Source organism: Ammospiza caudacuta, chromosome 3 (genome assembly GCF_027887145.1).
Source record: "Ammospiza caudacuta isolate bAmmCau1 chromosome 3, bAmmCau1.pri, whole genome shotgun sequence".
Classification (NCBI taxonomy): domain Eukaryota; kingdom Metazoa; phylum Chordata; class Aves; order Passeriformes; family Passerellidae; genus Ammospiza; species Ammospiza caudacuta.
The window spans coordinates 4,409,352-4,430,594 of record NC_080595.1 but is presented as its reverse complement, the minus strand read 5'-3'; the positions used below and the strand labels follow the sequence as shown (position 1 = coordinate 4,430,594).

Genomic DNA, 21,243 nt, shown 5'->3' with positions numbered 1-21,243 from the left:
GGATCATGAGAAATACTGGGTGTTTTCCCCAATCAGTTGTTACTGAAAACCCACAATTCATGAGGACATCAGCAGTTGTTGTGGCTTAATTTTCAGTGTTTTAATGTGAGCTTTGGATAAAATCTCCTAGGATTGCTTTTCACTGGGAGAAGCTCAAGAGTTGCAAAATATCCATGAGTTATCCAAGGAAATAAATCATTAGAGAGCTTCAGCCATGTGTGGGGAGGAGCCTCAGTGCTGCAGGACTGTGCTGTGCTGCTGTTCCCTTTCCATTTGGGAATCTGCCCAATATTTCTCTGTGTACAGATGCATGTGAGTGTAAATCAGAGCTGGTGTTAATTGAACTGCAGAATGCTTTTGCTCAAAGCATTACATTTTAAGAGTTTTTTTTTCTTTTGTATCTTTCACCTTCTGTTATTGGGGAAATTTTAATCATGCATTCAAAAGCCATTTACTTTTTAAATCTGCCCTGACTCTGATCCCTCTGTAGCTCCCTGGTGCCATGAGAAATTCCGTGTTGTGCCATGCTCAGGCATTTGGGACCTGATCTGTCAGGAGTTCTGATAAGCCTTGAGCAGCTGAGCAAACCTTATTGACAAGTGGGGAATAACTCCATGGCCTTGAATAACAAACACTGGCACAAGGAGCAGGGCAGCAGGGCTTCTCCAAGGATAAAGAGTGGCAGGAATTGTTATAACTCTGTGTGCTTCTGTCACCATTGTACCTCAGGTGGGTTCTGGAAAACAGTCAGAAATAACCCCCTGTCAGGATGCCCTGGGATTCCCAGGGCACTCTGAGTGTGCTCGAACAGCAGCTGATCATTTCTGTGCTTCCAGGGCCTTCATTAGGTCTGAGCTGCACATCCACTGCATAAATCATTCACTTTGGGCTGGGTTTGTGGCCCAGCCCCTCACAGGGATTCCAGCCTCTCTGAAGTCTGCTCTGGGGGTGTTTGCTGCCTCAGAGGAGCAGATGGGAGCTGCCTGGGACAGCCATGGAATTGTGCTCAGAGGCAGCCTGGCTTCAGGAGGAAGCTGCTGCAGGGTGCTGAGTAAATGCTGGAACCTGTGTCTGTATCACTGCTCTTCCTACACAGGGAGCCTAGAGGGGGAACCAGCAGTGGAGCAGATAGTAAGAGCCTGGACCTAAAATATGCCTAAATGATTTTTAAAAGCCCATCATTCTGTACACATGTCCTGTTCTCTGTTTATATAAACAAGATACTGCCATGTAGCAATCAAGCCGGTAAATTAAAATGTTGTCATTGCAGTATTTTTATCAACATTTATGTTTTTATTTTGTCAGGATAAATATGCTCTGTACTTGAGTTGTTTGCAAGAAGCATGTGGCAATATTTAGCATATTTAAAAGTATCATTAGAGCTGTATGTTCAGATGTGTAAAAAAAGCAATTCACTTGTATGAGTGTGTGTACCAACTGTGTTATGCATGCAGATATGTGCACACACAGAGTCTCTGTGTCTCAGGGTGTTCTCTTTGTTCTCCCATTTGTTCCACATGCCTGCAGTGCCCTCCAAAGCCTCCCTCACCTGCCCTATGGTGCATGCCAAATAAAATTGGTTATTGTGGTGTGTGATCTGCCTGCCAGCTCTGCAGGTCTGGGGCTTGTGCTGGAGGAGGCAAAGGTTGGGAGCTGTAATTGGACAGGAGCAACAATCTCCTGTGTTAGTAAGAGCTGGATTTTCCTCACAGTGTGGTTGTGGTGTTGGTGTTTCAGAACTCATTTGGGGGCAGATTAGATGCTGGATTAGCCTGTCAGATTCCAGCAGTTTTCTACTCCATGTTCTCTCCATTTTTACAGATCTGGAGGGGTTTGTGCAGGTTGTTTTGTTATTGCCCTGTTCCTCTTCCCTTTTTCTGGCTCTTTTCCTTTTCTGATATTCCCTTGCTGCTGAAGCCTCCTGCATTTGCTTCCATTTAACTGCTGGTCTTTGTTCCATTATTCCTTTCAATGGGGGTTGATGATGTTTTGTGTTGTATTCAGAAGCTGGGATCAGGCTGCATCCTGCCTTATTTTGCTGCAAAAATAGCTCTGTCTGTACAGTGAGTTCCCTTTTGACCCCACAACTGAGGAGAGAAACTCAATTTGCTCTGTGAATGGGGAATTGCTGAGTGAGTGTTTGTGTTCTGTGCTGCCATGTGAGGACAGCTCTGTCCTTAGCACTTTGGGAGCAGGAAAATGCAGAAGCTCCCTGGGGTTCCAGGAGCCTGGGGTGTCCTGCCAGGGGCAGGAGGAGGCAACAAAGGAGAAAATACCTGCTGGCACATTGTGGCTATTTTGGGACAGGCTTGGAGCTTCTTGGAAATATTGTTTCTTCTGAGATATTGCTGCAGAGAAAGAAAAATTGGTGTTGTCTAATATGTCCATTGTTCAAGTGTAGCAGAGTCACTGCCCTGAGCACTTCACAAGTTTGACCTAAATTCTGGTGTGTTCTCTGTTCTGCTAAACTGTGGGGTTGTGGATGGTTTTTACCAAGAAACAACTCTTTCATTGTGAAAAGAGACTTCCTGAAGAGAATTGATAGAATACAGACAGTATCTGCCTCTCCCCAAGTCTCCATTAACATGATCTAGCATTGCAGAATTCTGTAAATGTTTGTCTAAACAGGAAATGTTATCCCAAATTTAAAACTGGGTGGGTTTGAAGTAGAGATTAATTGATCAGTGTCTAACTATCTGGAGTTATTTTAGATTAGCATCAGATTTGCACACTGCTTTAAATTGCAAAACATCCCAGCACTGAGGATGAATTATATTGTCAAGAGCTGGTGACAGTCCACCTGAGACAGTGATTTCATTCAGAACTGCAGGTGTTTGTTTCATTTTCAAAGAACAGTATCTTTTTTGTCAGTTGGGATGTTCTGGAAGCCAGCTTTGATTTGTATGAATAATGAATTGCTGATAGGATGATTATAGAAAGATTCAAATTAATATGGCATTTGAAATAGAAAATATAAATTAGGTACCAAAACTACAAAAGCAAATGTTCAGGTTTTCATTACTGCAGTGAAAAAGTGTTTTGCCTATCTGATAAATAGGGTGGTGCAGTGATAGATTTAAAAGACCCAGAGCAGTGAGATTTAAACATCAATCTCACATCTGATACACCCATTTCAAGGTCTCCCTCAATTCTGTGTTAAAGATAACCCAAGTGCTTGCTTTTTGCAGCATCAGGGAGCAATTATCTAATGCAAGTTTACTGCTGTGAGCCAAAATGCATTTCTGCTTTTATCACTTTAGACTTTCTTGATGTATTTCAGTATTTGGAGCCATAGAAAGCTCTGGTTTCAAAGGGGCCTCCAGAGTTACCCAATCCAACTTTCTCCTGAGAGCTCAGCCTTACATGTGGTTATTTGGGGTCCTGTCATGCCAGTTAAATCCTGGACTGTTTCCAGTGAGGGGAATTCTACCACTTCTCCAGGCAACTATCCTGATCTTTAGTTTTTCTAGTGAGGAATGTTTTCCCTGTATCCAGACAATGTTTCCCACAAAGCAGCTCTGTGTCTCTGCCTTTGTCCTGTCCCTGTGCATCCATGTGAAAAGAGCCCCTCTGCCTTCTCTGTAGCTCCTTTTGAGGCTTGAGCCACAGCTAAACTTTTCTGCTTAGTTCAATTTGGAACCTCAGATCCCTACTCTGTTTACAAGTGTATGGAACCTGTTACAGAAAAGCAATATAGACAAAATACAATGTAGGCAAGAAACAAATACTTTTAGTCCATTGGATTTCTAATGTGTTATTAAAAAATAATCTTGGAGCAGGATGTTATTGCAATAGAAATTGTGGAGGTAGTATGAGTTTCCCATCTGGCAAGGCCCCCAGACCAGATGGATCCACTAATGACTTTTATAGAGCCTTTCATCAGACCCTGCTAAAACACGTGTCTGGCATCTTTAATTATCCTAAATTAACACAGTTCCAGCCTTGGATGCTTGTTGATTTTCAAAGGGAAGGAAAAGGAAATGTTCCCTGAAAGATCTTCCTAACAGACCTTTTCATTAATGAGGTATAATGTTAAAATATTGCCTGAGCTTTACTGGTTCATCCTGAATGGATGGTTTGTGTAAAAGTGCCTTTGGACACTTGGATTAAAGGGGTGTTTTGCAGCTACATCAGAGTATCAGAAAAACAGGGCCCCTGCCATGCAGGAGGAATGATGCATCTAACTCCATGATATCAGAAGGCTAATTAATTACTTTATTATACTATATTATTCTATACTATATTACACTACATCTAAACTGAAGCTGCACCAGCACTCAACAAAATCTTGTGATGCTGACCGACAGTCTGGACACACACGTGGGCCTGGCAGGCCAAGGAAACAGAACACCCTCACTGTGGGTAAACAATCTACTTTGCATTCTACTTTGGCCCAGCACAGGAGCAGCAGGTGAGATAGGAATTGTTTGCATCGTGCTTTTTTCTGCTTCTCTCAGGTTCAGAGAATGTGAATCCCACATCAGAGTGCTTTGGAATTGACACCAGTGCATTTAGCCAGGAATCCCATTGCTTTCCTTGCCTTCCCTGGAAGGAGGGGAATGGGAATGGGCACTCCCAGAGCCGTTGATCTCTGCCCCTTTCCCTGCGTGTGCAGCTGCTCCTGTGCTTTTCCCACAGAGGGAAGTTCTTGTTGCATGGGGAAGTGGCTGCCAGGGCCTGTGGGCAGCACTGACAGCTCCTGCTGCTGCTTTGATCCCTTGTTTGCATCCCAGCCCCTTAGCAAGAGGGAGTTCCTGCCCTTTTCCCTCAAACCTGGAAAACAGAAATTTTCTTGGGAAGTTTCTTCAGCCCACCCTCCTTGTATCTTGTCCTCCCTGTAGAAGGAATAGGAATTAATCCTGTAATAATATGTTTTCTTTACCATAAATTGCTGTTGTTTGAATGCCTTGTCTCTTCTAATCATATTTCTGTATAATATAACATAACAGCATTTCAGTGTTTTCCAGTGGTGCAGATATCAATGCGGTTTCATTGCAAAAGGTCCAGTTATGGGATGTTTGCTTAGAAAATGCACCTTCACTATATTACACTATAACACAGCCAATCAAGTTGATTTCCAGTTAAGGGGGCAGGGAAGGGCATGGAAATATTACACCCTGCAGACAGCACATGACCTCTGTAACAGATTTTTTTAATAGTTGAACACACATCAAACATATAAGTCATATGCAGGTAATAAACAGTTACCAAGAGCTGTTCTTGAAATTTGGCTTCATTTCCTTCCTCTAACCCACTGCTCTGTCTGCCAAAAATAAGCCCTTGGTTATCTAACAGCCAGACTGAACGTGGGCAGGGGGAGTGCATTGGAAAAGCTGGTGGCAGGAGATGAATGTCCTCAGCAGGGCTGGGAAATCAGACTGCTAATTTAGGTGCCAAAAATTGATATTATTCCCTAATTTTAGTTCCCCCACTGGCTGACTGCATGCATCAGAAAGGATAAAACAAATAGCAGAGACATTCAGTACAGACATGTTGATGTTTAGGAAATGTGTTCCTGCTCTTAACCCGAGAGGAGGCTCTGGTGTGTGGGAACTGCTCTGTGCTAAATGGTGGCACGTGTAATTAAGCTCTGCTCTAGCAGTAAGGGACATTAGCACAATTAATATTTGCCTTCTGGTTCTTGAAGAAAAGTATTCTAACTTAATTACAGCTACCACACCTTTAATTTGTGGTGCCACCTTTTATTGCCTGTGTAGGTGTAGAACTGAGGTCAATTAGCTGACACACAATATAATGTACAACTCCAGCCTGGGGAGGAAAGGAGGAATGGGCAGGGGAGGTAAAACAGTTAAATTGTGCTACAATTGTTCTTTTTCCATAAAATGCATGTATTTACAAAACTTTCTTAAGCTTTTTTATTAACTTTTCATAATAATTAGTTTTATCTGTTCCTGGGATAGCAGGAGTATTCAGCTCCCCTCAGCCACCGGTGAGTGCCAGTTTATTAATAGGATGTTTTCTTTTTCCATGTGTAGCTCACGTACTCAGCCATTGTTCAGATTTGTTTCCTGGGTAACTGTGTAAAACTGCCTTTGTATTCATATGACTTTGCAGAGGGATTTTATTCTCATTTTCATATCTGAAGGGTTGTGAACAGACATACATGGCTTGATTCTGGTGAAACAATTTACTTCTGTGTCTGTTCTGAGATTGCTATGTTTGAACATTTGAAGATGAGAGGATTTCTTGTATGTGTTTGTCATAGTGAACAATATCATTATTCAGCCTCTGGTCCATATTTCAGAATGTTTGATGTGCAAAAGAGGATAATTAGTAGAAAATCATCCATTACAAACCTGTGAAAGACTAAGATCTGAGTCTGTGTTCAATCAGCTTATCAATCAAAAGTATTTTAAAATTCTCTGATTGTGCTTTTTCTTTTTCTAGTTAAAATATTATTACATGATAAATTGTATTCTGCACTCACCATGTCAGTCTCAGCAAAACATTTTAAGGAAATAGCAGAATCGAGTGAGTTTTGAAGACAGCTGCTGTGATTCCCAACACCTGTTCTAACTGAAATGTGTTGTTTGCAGCCTTGCAGTTCACCCAGATAAAACCTTGGTAGCCACAGGGCAGGTTGGGAAGGATCCCTACATTTGCATCTGGGATTCCTACCGTGTGCAGACCGTGTCTGTCCTGAAGGATGCGCACACGCACGGCGTCGCCTGCCTGGCCTTCGACTCGGACGGCCAGGTCAGTACAGCTCCTCCCCTGGGCTCTGCTCTAGCTCTGGGTCACTGAGAGATGCACCTTGAATGGTTGGTGTTCCAGCAGCCCCAGGTCAGTACAGCTCCTCCCCTGGGCTCTGCTCTAGCTCTGGGTCACTGAGAGATGCACCTTGAATGGTTGGTGTTCCAGCAGCCCCAGATCAGTACAGCTCCTCCCCTGGGCTCTGCTCTAGCTCTGGGTCATTGACAGAGACACCTTGAATGGTTGGTGTTCCAGCAGCCCCAGATCAGTACAGCTCCTCCCCTGGGCTCTGCTCTAGCTCTGGGTCATTGACAGAGACACCTTGAATGGTTGGTGTTCCAGCAGCCCCAGATCAGTACAGCTCCTCCCCTGGGCTCTGCTCTAGCTCTGGGTCATTGACAGAGACACCTTGAATGGTTGGTGTTCCAGCAGCCCCAGGTCAGTACAGCTCCTCCCCTGGGCTCTGCTCTAGCTCTGGGTCACTGACAGATGCACCTTAAACGTTTGGTGTTTCAGCAGCCCCAGGTGAGTACAGCTCCTCCTCTGGGCCCTGAGCTTGGCTCTAGCTCTGGGTCACTGACAGATGCACCTTCAATGGTTGGTGTTTCAGCAGCTCCAGGGCTGCAGTGTTGGAGCTCCTGTTACAATTGAGTTGTGATTGCTGTTCAAGGCCTTGGTTTGTATTGTAATTGCAGTAGGATTGCAAAAACAACTCTTGCACTGGGGGTGTTTTTGGGATGCAGTCACAGCCTGGCATCCGAGTGGAGTGCACACACTGGGTGTTGGACAGGCATCCAGAGCAGAAATGCCCCTCTGTGGCTTAACTGCAGTGGCTTCACCATGTACTTGTCACCTGCTGTCCACAGAAATCAGTTCCTGGCAAAGCCCTGAGAACCCTGCAGCTTTTCTGGCAGAGGAACTGCACTAATCTCACTGCTGGGAGTGTCTCCTTGGCTGGGGTGCACAGGCAATTTAATTGAATCATGGTATTAGGACACACAGTGTGGCTTTCTACAATGTGATTAGTTGAGATGATATCTTGAAACAAAATTTATAATATAACTTAATGGTGGGCTGCTCCCAGCTAAACACAATGATTTTTTTTCCTCTCTGGCATGTTAAAAGCTTTAGGCAAGTAGACCTAAAATTCATTTATACCTGAAAAATATTTCACAGAGCTTTATAAATAAATATCTGGCTGTGCAATTTTTGTCATTATTGATGACAATTTTGTCCAGATGAGTTTCCTGATATAATACTTACTAAAGTATTTTTAGGAATGCTTAGATTAGCTGATACCAAAAACCTCAGACAAGAAAGCCCTCAGATCAACAGAACAAAATTTCTAATGGTGTAATATTTTTAAAGATATTGTTCATTCAGAAATAAATGCTTTTCATTTTTTCCCTCTCATGTTTAACTTCATAAGACTGGTGGTTAAATTTTTTTTTAAGGTATTTCAGCACCTCATGGGAATGAAGACTCACGAGCCTGGGGGGTGTTTGAGGTGGAGGCCTTCCTGAAGGCCCTGATGAGTGCTTGCTGTAATTAAAATGCAAACTCACTGCCAGGTTGACCTTGCAGAACAGTGACAATTCCCTTTCTGGAAGTGCTTGAAAAATTGCAGTTTATTCTGGAAATAAAAATTTGCATTGAACACTTTTCTATCTGGAGAACAACCACTGCTGGAGGACATGAATATGGATAATGCATCCTGGCTTTTTGCTGCTCTGCCTGGCTTTGCAGGAGAGGCTGAGCCAGAATGAAAGGGCATGGGAGGAATTCTGTGAGTATTTGGAGCTCAGAGCTGCTGGCAGTTCTGGTTTGTTTAGTCAGCATTCCCAGGGGAGCTGGTGTCTGTCACAGGGCAAACAGACACTGCTTGCAGCTCCCAGTACAGAGCTTTCCTTCTTTTCTATCCAGAGGCTGTTCAAAGCCAGGGAAGATCTGTGTTCCAGCCCCAAAACACAAATAAATGCAGCAATCAGGAGTGGTACAGATGCAATAAGAACTGTATTCTTTTCACTGCTAGTTCTGCCAGCTCTCCACTTCCTAAATAGAAGTAGGCAGGGGCAAAGCCCAGGTGACTCTGCTGCATTCCCAGAGTGGATCTCCATGGGTTCAGCTCAGCTCTGTGTGTGCTCCTGTGCAGGAGCTGCTCCATGTGCAGGGATCTCAAACAGGGCCCCCTCACCTCTCCCTGAGCCCAGTTAATTCACTTTTGCTGACCCAGAAACTCTGGGATATCTGCTCCTTTTGGATGAATGAGTGGGGAATTATTCCTGCTGGCCAGGCTAGAGATGACCCTGCACAGAGACAGTGCAGTTGTCCTGCAGTGCCTCCCTGGCCTCCTGTTCCACAGGTGGGGAATGCAGATTTGTTACAGTTCCTAATGAATGGAGATCATCCATACACAGGGGAGAGCTTGAATGCTTCCTTTGTTTATGTACCTTCAATACAGTTTTTGGGGACAAATAGAGCGAATTTCCTATTTTGTGTTACCTGTGTTTAATACAGTCCTGATGGGAGCTGAATTTCTTGCAGAAGTGTTGCTATTTAAAAATACATATTTTAGTTTGGGCATTTTCTGTCTGAGCAGGAGCTGCCATTTGGCAGGAGGGAAACTGCACTTGGTTCAAACATTTAATGAGGAGCTGTCATTTTGCCTGTAATTAGAAATGGCTTCTCTTCAATCAGGAGTTAACTACAGTTTCTCCTTAAACATCTCCTCTTCACAGAATTACCTACAAAGCAAATGCCTCATCCTGAACTATTTTATCAATGCCCCACAGCTCATTTTCTGCTCTGAGTTATTTCAGATTAACCCTTTTTTATGTGCTTTCTAAAAAAAATTTCTTTATGGAGTGGGAATGGCACTGCCTTAATGCATACACACCTGATGAAAAAATTAAAAATGCAGCACTAGGCTTCTTCAGCCAGATATTCCAAATCTGTATAGATTTAAAAATATTGTTTAATTATGTGCCCAAACTACTTGGCAGATATTTTCTACTGGTAGTTCTGGGAATTCTCTGAATAGAATTCTGTCATATTCTCTTCCAGAAGGAGAAATAAAAGTTTGTTTCAACCGAAAAGGAAATTCAGCATATCTCACTTTTCTGCTGGCAGGAGGCCTTCCTCAGCAGGCCAAGGTTAAAAGAAAATATAAAGTGCTGCTTAATTTCCCATAGTGCTTTCCCTGCTGATACCAAAGTCAGCTGAAGAATAAACTTTTTAGGACAATTTGAAGTTTTAGAAGGCAGCCATTCCTTACTCCAGCACTGGACACAGTTGGAGGAGTGATTTTTTTTCCCTAGTCAAATATGCATTGTGAAACTCTAACAGGTCCTTTATTCCCTTCCTGATGAGACATTTTACAATATACTTCCCAGCTAATACATAAACACCACTCTCCCTAGAACTAATTTCTATGAAATTTCTATAGAACTAATTTTTGTGCCTCTGCCCCTTACTGGAGCTCCTTTTGTGGTCCTGAGGGTTGTCTAGAGGGGTCTCTGGGGGTTGTTCTCACTGAGAGCCCCCATTATGACCTTGCCTTGATTTCTCAGGGCCTGCATTGGTGTTTCTTGTTACAGAACTGCCACAAGTCCCCCTCAGGTTCCTCATTATCTGTTTATCCACTGGTTCCAGCTACCTTTAATATCCTGTGTGTCTTTTATATTCTTTATCTAATTTGCCAGTTAGTAGCTGTGCTCTGTTTTGCAATCTCAAGGGAACTGAGCATTTCTATTCTCCATGTTGTCTGTCAGGTCCCTCTTTTCTTGAGACTCTCTTTTTTAAACAAATCTCAATATTTCATTTTCCAGTACAGAGAGTTACAACTGTAACATTGAATTAAATTGTTCTCTAAAATCAAGGGAGTATAATTGCAGATTGTCCTGCACTCCCTGGATGGAAAAAGCTCTCTTGGCCCTAACTCTTCCTTGTGGTTGTGGCCAAAGTACCCTGAGGGGAGGCATTTGGGAAGCCATGGATAGGCATTGTCTGCACTATGAAACAGGTGCCATTCCCAGTACTGAGGTCTGATTTCCATTTCCCACTGCTGGGCTGCTGATGGATGCAGGGCTCCTATGTGAGGTTCTCCTGTGTCCTCAGTGGCCCTGCAGCTGGGAGTGCTGTAACCCTGACACTGACCAGCTCCAGCACCCTGAATTCTATTGACTTTCTGAGTCATGTTAAAGCACAGAAATCCTTTCACATTGTGACTTCCTGCTAAAACCATAATTTTATTTCTTTGTTCCACCATACAAACTTCTTTAACTCTCCCTTCACAGCTCCATTATGACTCAGAGCCCGTTGACAGAGTTCTGCCCTCCCTGTAGGGTGATCCCTCCCCGGGAACCTTATTCCTCCCAACAATATCTGAGCACATATCCTGACTGCCCTGTGAAAACCTTGTGTTCCTCTAGGAACATTTAAGTTCTCTGTATTTTTATTTCCATGGAAGGTGGCTGGACTCGGAGGAACTTGTGGAATAAGTCTGTAAATAGTTTTTTCTGGTGGTGGTGGTGAGTTGGGTTTTTTGGAGAGTTTTTGTTTGTTGTTTTCATTAATACCACATTGCTTGGTGCATTTCCTGGTGGGACAGTGCTTGAGTTCTGCATTATTCACTAGGCAGATTTTGTATCAGGGTAATGCCTGTTGTCATTCTCATTAAACCAAAGTCCCAAAATATCAATTTCATTCCTCTAAATCAACAAACTATAACTGCTGGGACAGTGAGGGGTGTGTGAAGCTGCTGCAGTTATTGCAGAGGCTGTCCAGGGGCTCTCCCAGGAGGGAAAATGTGCACTTGTATTAATACTCAGGAATGGATGAAAAAGCCCTGAGTACCTGCTCTCAGAATGAAAACTGGAGCCTTCTGCTCCTCTATGAACAGTTATTTCCTCTCCCTGTTATTCAGTTGTTGAGAGCTTTATTGCATTTAATATTTTTCCTAATACAGCTTTTTAGAGGAGTCTGTGGTAATGGCACTTACTTTCTTTGCTGGCTCAGTCCTTTTGTGTTATCACAGACAGTTCCAGATTTTAAACAATTTGCTTACTCAAAATTTGAGCCAATTTTTTTATGGAATTCATGTAAAGTGGGCAAAATTAGGGCAGTCACTGGAAGGGAAAAGACCTACAACTTCCACAGTAATGTCATGTCACAGATGGATGCACTCAGCTTTTTCACTGCCAGAATGCCACCTCCATTTTATTCTGTTCTTTTTATTTCTTCCATTATTGAGATGGTAAAATTATTAAAATTAAGTTTTTTTAATTGATGACCAATCAAGCTTTAATGAGCTTGGTTATTAGTTCATTGTTCTAGTTGTTTTAACTGGTGATGTGATACACTAAGCAATAAAAAGGCAATTATTAAAAGTACATCCAGTTCCGGTTCTACAGCTCAACAAAATGAGCATAATGAACAAAGCAATAGCTGGAACTAGTGAAAGCTTTCATTTCCCTTTCACTCTTACTATCAGATTAATAAATCAAAATACTAGGAGGTGTGCACCTGAAACAGGCACCTCAGATGTTTCAGATAAGATTTCATGTGGAACATTGGTGGCCTGAAATCAATAACCTGACCTTTTAGAGAAGATGAGACATTTCAGTGCTCTTTCCAGTGAGTAAATGTTGAGTGTGAATCTCTTTGCTCTTGCAATGTGGTTCAAACCCAGGTCACATGTGGGAAAATCCATTTATGCAATAATCCTGGGAGCTACAGCAAAGTGATTTGGGTTGATTTCCTGTTAACTGGGTTGTGTTGTTTCTCCTCAGCGTTTGGCTTCCGTGGGGCTGGATGCCAAAAACACGGTTTGTATTTGGGACTGGAAGAGAGGAAAGCTCCTGGCAACAGCTACAGGCCACTCTGACAGGGTAATGTATGGAAGCATTCCTGGGTTCTGTCTGGGAGCTGCATGGGTCTTTCAAAAGGCATTTTTGTTTCTGTTAAGTTGATGCAAAGGTAATTCTGGTTGTTCTGTCTGGTTTTTAAAATACTGGACAAGATGTTTATTCCTTCTCATTGGGCCAGACCTAGCACAAGGCTCTCTTAGTAACCTAGGGAGGAAATACCTTGTACCTACACACTGAGTAGGATGATCTGTAGCTCTTCATAGGAGATGTGAAATGGGTGCTCCATGGATGCTCCGAGATCATCTTGTCTCTGAGTATCACAATTTAAAAATACAATTTGTTCTGAGGGCAAATTTAGTTACATCCCTTTCAGTTTTCCTTAAGACAGTTACCTGTAGAAGAACCTTGATTGAGATAAATATTTCTTTTATATATGTTAGGTTCAGGTAAAGGATCATAAGATGAGAACTGATGAGGTATAATTTTACAATGTTATTCAGGATTAGAAAATGTTTTACCAGGTTTGGCATAAGCAGAATACTTCCCTGACATATATAAGCACATGGATGCATACATTAAAATAAATTATGGACACATTCTGACAACTTGTATATATATTATCATATTATAACATGGTTTACCTCTGTGAAAGTTTTGCTGCTGACCTCAGTAAGTGCAAGATCAGGTTCCAGATAATCAGAATTCTCCAGAAAATAGGCTGGAAGTACTAAACTCTTAGTTCCAGTAGACTTTCCCAACCAGAAAAAGGAGCTTCTGCACAGAAGAGGGAGTGGGAAAAATGCCTATGGAAATATTGTTTATTCAATAACATCCTGGAGCTGGAGTGGATTGGCAGTGGGGAGACAGGGGTGAAGTGTGTTGACAGAACTGTGTGAGGAACCCTCTGTGTTTGCCTTGATCTTTGATTAGAAGGAGTTTCAAATTTATCTGTATAGTGTTCCTTCATTTTTATTAATATGTTCCAACAGAAATTATGGCTAAGCCTTGGTAAAAGCAAGCTGACCCTAAATACCATTACTGTATAGGATAAAATACCAGCTTAATGTATTTCTTAACAGATATTTGATATTTCCTGGGATCAATATCAGCCAAACAGAATTGTCAGCTGTGGAGTAAAACACATAAAGGTAAAGAGCTTTCATTGTTTACTTGGAAAATGTACTTGCACAAAAAAAAAAAAAAAAATCTGTGTTCTTACCTGATAAGGACTTGAAATATAGAACAGATGATATTTTTCTTTTTTTATGTGAACATTTTGCAGAATGTTTTGTTTGAAGCCAGTTCAGACATTCAGCAGTGCCTGAGCTGCAGATTACCTGAACAAGTGAGGAAGAGTCTTTGATGTAATTTTCATCATTATATACTTATAATTTTGGGTCTTATTGCCCAATCCATTCCACCCTAATGGTCTCAGCCTTCAGGGCTTTCCATCATCCAGCATCACAGAGGTCACTGTGCAGAACCAAGATAAAAAGTGTGAACAGAGTGACCTCCTGCACTTGGGCTTCTCATGTAACCCCTCTGAGAGCTGTGCAGGGCCTGCAGAGACAAAACTCTGGTGCCCCACTATTTGCTCCTCTAATCACCCTTTATGGAAGTGTTTGAAATAGAAGCCTACATACATATTAGATGTTTAGGATAAAACATTCCTATGACTTTGGAAAGCTTAGAAACAAATCCTTGTCTACCAATATCCCTTTCAGGTTTCTATTTTTCTCCTGTCTCCTCACAAACATTCCTAACAGATGGCAATTATTTCACATGACTGGGGTGGGAAGAGCTTTAACTAGAAGTTTAGGAAACCAGTTAATATCTCTAGTTCTGGTTCCTGAGAAGCTCGTGCCCTTAAACCACCACTGCTTCAAGCTGTGGGTGTTTTTGGCAGCAGTGATACCATCTGTTGTGTTCTGCAAGCTGTTTTCCAAAACCTGTGTTTGTTTGGCACCTGTCTTCTCTTTAAAATGGCCATAATCACCCTGAACACAGAGAATACCAGGCACTGTAAATCCATGGAGATAAAGGAATGCCAAAAAATAGGAGAAAAGCAGCGTGGAGGGGAAATTACTCTGTGTTCCCCTCCAGTGGTGCTCCAGCAGCTCCTTGGTACGAGGCTGTGGGGATGTGATGATAACAGCTCTGAAGGAATTGTATCACTGTGGGAACTGGGCTGTTTATTCTTTTAGCACTCCAGTTCTGCTGGCTCATTTGGCTGAGCAGGGATTAGAAGCTGAGGTAAAGCCCAGGAGCTCAGGAATCTCTCCCTGAGCTCAGGATCCTCCCTCCACCCTTCTACCACTGCTGCCTTAGTGTTAGAGAACTCCTTCCTTCTAGCACTCCTTCCTCAGCTGACCAGAAAGGAGGAGAATTCAGAATTTAGGTTTTACTCAAGCAATGAGAGCCCTGGGGACAATGCTCCCTCTGCCTTCTAAATTGGCTGATATTCTGAGGCAAAGGGAATATTTAATTGAATTAAAGAGAAGGAGCTGAAATTAAAAAATCTTGATCCAAGGATTTTCTGGAATAAAGAATTTTAGAAAAATACCTAAAAATTTGGCTGTAGGCAAATGAAGTGGGAACAGAAGGATGTGATGAATCCATGTCAGACACATCACTATTCCTGTCCAGGGTCTGCCAGATGACAGAGCAGGGGTGGCTGCACTGACACACTGTGCTGTGCTGCACCCCAGAGATTTGCTGTTCTGTATCTGCACCTGTCCAGAACGTCCTGGTGCTGACAGGACTGGAGATTTCAGCACTTCTCTTGCACATCTCTCATTGATATTCTCTTTATTCTGCCTTCCCTGGAATGTCTGGTCCTTGAGGGGGAGCTGAGTACACAAACTGTGGTCTCTGCTTGATTGTCCTGCTTGTTGGGTAGATCCCTAATTAGAGTCCCAAGTGTTTGAGGTACATGAATACAAGGAGCTGTCAGTGGGGAATGAACTTCTTGATAACATCTCCAGTGTTAGGAGCTACTGATTTGCTACACTTTTCAGAATATTAGCCAACTGTGTGCAATGGACCCAAGAGCACAAGCATTTCATGTGCAGATAGAAATTGTAGTTTATTATAGTTATTACAAACTACTATTGTTGTAGTTTACTATGCCTTATTTATTTACCAAATTAAAGCTGGAAGCATCACCACAGCATGGGGTGGCTCTCTTTTTAGAGTATGTCTTGAGGTCTGCCAAGTCTCACTTCATAAATGGAATGGTGACGAACACTCAATGCAATTTCCAGAGCAAACATGTCTTGAAAAATAAGTTAAAAATCTAAATTGCCTAAAACAGGCCTAACAAATAGGCAAGAATGGAATTTCCTCAAGCCTATGTTACCTGAATTACCTAAATACATGCATCTGCCTTCAAAACTTCATGAGACGGACTTATTTGTAAGATTTAAAAGAAAATTAAATTCTTCCTGGGTTCACCTGGGATTTAGAAGTGCAAACCCAGTGTTTCACTCTTTATTCTGTGCAACAGTGAAGTTTAGGAACATATTTTCTATATAAAATGCAATCTGACATGAAAACATGCCTTGATTAATGTTTTGCACAAAGCTCTGCACAGAGAACTATTCATAGAAAAAATAAATAGAAAAGGATAAGAACTGAGCAAGCACGTGTGATACAGCCCAACTTTTTCCAGGCTCAGGATTAATCACCTCACACAGCCTCTGAATTCCAGGCTCTGGAATTACAGATGATGATGATAAAGTCTCAAGAGGCCCAAAGACCCTCTGGAGATGTGTTCTGCCTGTGCTGTGCAATTATAGCAATAATCCTCCTTCACACTTCCGAGGTGCCTGGAAAGCTCCTGGTAGTGTTCAGCAACCAACAGAATTTCTGAGCAGCTAACAAAGCCAGCATGATTCAGCAACCACTTCTTTCCAGCTTCTATTCTTTTTTTTTTTTTTTTTAATAAAGAGCAATACTGTGTATAATATAGTTTTAAATTACATTCCTTCATTATAAGTTAAAATCAAGTATTTTTGGTTTCCATTATACTGTGCTCCTAGTCTAAGCTTCTGCTATTTTCCCCTCTTGGGTTTCTTTTGCCCTTATTATGCTTATGAATCAAATAAACTGAGAATTATATTTATTTAAATGATATAAATTATATTTATTTATATTTGAAAAAAACACTCTTACTAAAAAACAAATAGTTTGATATTTCTAGCTCACCTCCAAAGACAACCTTCTGAGACAAACTTTCTTTTCTTCACTCCTCCTCCCCAGTCAGTCTTGGATTCCTTTTTGCAGAATGTTAATGACTTTGGGGTGGCAGCTGGAAGTCCCCTTTCCTCACTTGGGAACCTGCTACTCTGAGAGTCAGGGAGCTGTCTCATGTACAAGTGTTTGCAGTCCCCATGAACAGATGGTTTCTCAGTAACTGTGACTATATTTGAGGGGCAGAACTCTCTCAGTGCTCTGGAGAAGGACAGAAATGTCTGCTCCAGCACACAGGTTGTGTAAGATAAAGCATTCTATCACTTCAGTGCTCTAGCTGTGTTTTGCAGACAAAAAAAATTGTATTTGCTTGGGTTTAAAAACATGCACTTGTCTGGATGGCATTTCCCAGCAAAACTGATAAAGGGCAGTGAGAATGAGAAGGGGCAGTGAGGCAGTGGTGAGGCAGCATTGAGCCTCATCCCCTCGGGCAGTTTGAGCCTTTGTTTTGGGTTTAGATGTTCTATATTTGCCTGGAACTTTCCTTGGTAAATGGGCAGGTTTTGGGGTAGTGAGTGTTCTGATAGGACTGAGGGAATCTCTTCAGTGCCTGCCCAGACACTGCTCTGACAGGATGTGTGTCTGAGAGCTGCACACTGATGAGAAAAACCAGAAACTCTGCAAAAACCTCTCCTGATCTGCCATTTACATTTCACAGTTTTGGACACTGTGTGGAAATGCCCTGACAGCAAAGAGAGGAATATTTGGTAAAACAGGAGATCTCCAAACAATCCTGTGTTTAGCCTGTGCTAAAGAAGACATCACCTACTCTGGAGCTTTAAATGGGGACATCTATGTTTGGAAAGGGCTCAACCTGGTGCGCACAATTCAAGGAGCACACAGTGTAAGTGATGTTTTATTTCTGTTTGATAAGGAGCTGTTCATTAAATTGAGAGACTTCCTGGAGGCTTAGCTGCAAAAATTTCCTTCTGTTTCAGATCAGAAGGATGGCTGAGGCTGTTCAGCAATTAAGAATTTAGATGTAATGTTGTAGTTGTTGATATCTTGCCAACAGATGCTGAGCTGATAGTGCCAACACTGCTGGTATTTATAGCCTCCATCTAACCAAGTAAACAAACCTCAGATGAAGTCTGTACATCTAAAGTTTCACAGATTGAGTAGCTTCAGTTATGATCAATTTACTTAAAAATAGTTGGTAAGCAGATTATCTAGGCTTAAATAAAATTTTCCCACTGAAATTCCCAATGCTGGAGACTGACTCCTCAGGAGAGCTTCAGTGTGGAGCAAGCCTGTTGAATATGGGAGTTTGCACTCCAGCCACCCTCCAAAGAGTTTATACTCCAATTGCCTCCATAACACACACCCACAAACCACCACCCCCAGTCTGCAGCTCTCATCATTACAGAGTGAAAGGGGGATGTGCAGGATTGTGTTAGATTTCTAACCAGTCCAATACAATTAATTTCTTTCTGGTTTTCAAGTAGGGATTCCTTGTCTTATTTCAAATGAGGACTGCTCCCATTTGGAATATGACTGTGGGTAATGGCATTCTGATGTGGGGTTTCTGATCAAAAGGAAACAAGACAATTTTCTTTAGAAAAGTGGTATGACATCTAACACTTGTTACTATAGTTTTGTTCTAGAAAGAGCACTGCAAGAATAATAGTTTTTTTCTGATCTCCCAAAATTAGTTATGGTGACAGTTTATCAGGATTTGTAGGACCTCTTCAAATGAGATCTAAGGACTGATTATTTACAAAAGTAATCCCTAATTTATGAAAGCAGAGAGACTGGAGTCAGTGGGACATTTTACCTGAGGAGCTACCATGAAACTGCAACTGCAGTAACACAGGAATGTCTTTGGCAAGCAATAACCCCCTGTAGTATATTAGCAGAATTCTGTTTGCAGAATTTTAGTTAGGTTCATTAAAATTATTAAATACAACCTCTTTATACATAATGTGATGAATTATGGAGTTTGCCATTGCTAACACACAATCTTTATGTAATTTATAATTAGGAATATTAATTTATGAAGACATTGCACAAAGCCACTTTGAAAATGGAGGTCTTCTCTCCATTGTATTTATCTCCATGCAGTTCAACTTATCTCCCAACCAAGGTTTTCCTGTTAAAATACTGGCTCAGCAGGCATTCCTTGAACTATTCCAAGGTAGTTCAGCACAGTCATTAATCATGAGGCATTTTCAAAACCAAGGAGAAATTCAGACTGTCATAGAAACTTGTTTTCAACAAAGAGAATGAATTGACAGTCTTTCAGTTCCTGTCAGATCCCAAACGATGTCTGAACTGAATTCATGATGAATGTCTCAGTCACCTCTGCTCCTGGCAGAACATTTGTATTGCTTGTTTGCTTGGTTTTGTTTATCACGGGCAACTCTTTACTTTAAGTGCTCCACTAGTTCTTCAATTGTCCTTGTCATAATATTCCCAAACCTAAATGTGAAGTTCTGCAGATAGGCTGTGTCACTGCTATTTGCACAAAGGTTTCTGCATAAACCACTCGAGTGGAGCACTTGAAATAAAAGCTTTGTTTGCTGGTTTGCTTTCTGGATGGGCAACATTCTGTGCCCAGCAGTTTCTGGCCTTCAACAAGAGTCTCTTTGAAAACGTTTGCTTTGTGTGTTTAAATTGCTTGTAAAGACATTTGAAACTTGGGCTGCTGTTGGTTGACAGGCTGGAATTTTTAGCATGTATGCCTGTGAAGAAGGCTTTGCCACTGGAGGGAGAGATGGCTGCATTCGCCTGTGGGACACTGAGTTCAAACCAATCACTAAAATTGATCTCAGGGAGACTGAGCAAGGATACAAAGGTAATGAGCTGTTCCTTTAATGGTTTTTCACACATCTGGGTAATGGATTGTGACAGCATTTAATGTAAAGCATAGATGTCTGCATACTGCTGACTTTTTACCTTAATGACTGTATTTATTTTGGATCTGTGTTCCCTCTCTGACAATTCTGAACCTGTGGAGTTTCCCATGGTTCATGGTATAAACACAGGGATAAAATCACTGCTACCATTATGCAAATGCAAGAAGATAAGTGAGAACTAATTAAACACCTTAAGATGGGAGAATGAAGTTAGTCAATCCTTAATTAATTAATTACTTGCAATTCATTTAACAAATTGAGATTTTTGGAACCTAATACTCAGAGATGCTGACCATCTGAACATTCTACTCATGCACTTGGAATGGTAGCACTTGGCAGATTTGTTGGAGAGAATGTTATTAAATTGGTGATAATCTCATTTGTTGAATCTAATCCTGCTTCCTGTGAGCTCAGTCATCACTTTATTTTATGATCTGAAGCACTTACAATCTCATGCATCACAATGCACACTTTATCAAGGGTGTAGTGTTCACTCATAGAATTTAGCCCCCAAAAAAACACCCAAGCAGCAGTCCCTGTGCTCTGCACTTCTGGCTTTATGTGTTTTTTTGCAGCCTCAATCATAATGTCTAGCATGAATTTCTAGAAAACAGCAACAAATAACCAAAAATCAAAGATCTTGGGCAAGTGAAAGCTGCCTTTGAGGCTACCCCCAGCCTCAAGCTTTCAGTTGTCATTGGCACCGATGAATTTAAGCACATCTGAAGCTTCGAGCAGCGGTGGAGCCTTGATGCTTACCTGGGACCTTCTGTCCCTCCCTTCCAGTTATTGTTCCAAAGCATTTTGCAAAGGCATTATCTGTCAAACAAACCCTGAGAGCAGATAATCTTCCTTCATGTGCTCACAGAGAACATTGCCTATCCCACATCCAAAGCTGTGTTTGTATTCTAAATCTTAACAATGTCCATCTTCCACCAAATTCTAATCTGAATTCCATTGTGTGGTCATTGGTGTGTACCAAGATGAATGTCAGAACTTCAGTATGAATTTAGCTAAATCATAAAATGGCATTAGAAAAATTAAAAGCTGTTGGAAGTGGACAGGAAAATAAATTAGGATTAATTTAACCTTCTCAGGAGATGAGAATATTTTATTTATGTGAGCAATATTTAACTGCATTATGTATTTGGTTCCAAAAAATGTGAGAATGATGATGTGAGGGTGACCTTGACTGCATGAGAAATGGACTTTTTTATTCATTCACATCTCACAGCATCCAGATCTATTATCCAAACTTTTTTCATGTACTGGAACAGAAAATACAAACCCTGCAAGCAGTTGACCAGAGAGTGCTACCAAATTGCTCAGCCTGCTGAGAGGGTGTTTTTGAACTTGTGGTTGGTAAAATTCCAGCTGCAAAGTAGGGATCAGATTTGTGAATAAGATCAAGTTCTCTTAAATTTATACAAAGCAAAATTCTGTTGGCTTGGGAAGGAGGGATATCTTTTTAAATATTTTTTTAATAATCCATTTTGATTAAAGTGGAGAAGTGTGATACATGGGTACAAACCATTTAAATTCACCATTAAAAATTT

The 21,243-nt window shown here is 41.5% G+C and overlaps 1 protein-coding gene across 2 annotated transcripts in view; it reads left to right on the top strand.

Moving 5' to 3' along the window:
- The window catches only part of EML6 (EMAP like 6), an 89,436-nt gene that overhangs the window by 19,505 nt on the left and 48,688 nt on the right, over positions 1-21,243 (top strand). For both annotated transcript variants that reach the window (XM_058801789.1, XM_058801788.1), the window contains exons 2-6: positions 6,558-6,717; positions 12,504-12,602; positions 13,661-13,729; positions 17,491-17,676; positions 19,491-19,626. In XM_058801789.1, coding sequence (XP_058657772.1) covers positions 6,558-6,717; positions 12,504-12,602; positions 13,661-13,729; positions 17,491-17,676; positions 19,491-19,626 — 650 coding nt within the window. The remainder of the gene's footprint in view (positions 1-6,557; positions 6,718-12,503; positions 12,603-13,660; positions 13,730-17,490; positions 17,677-19,490; positions 19,627-21,243) is intronic.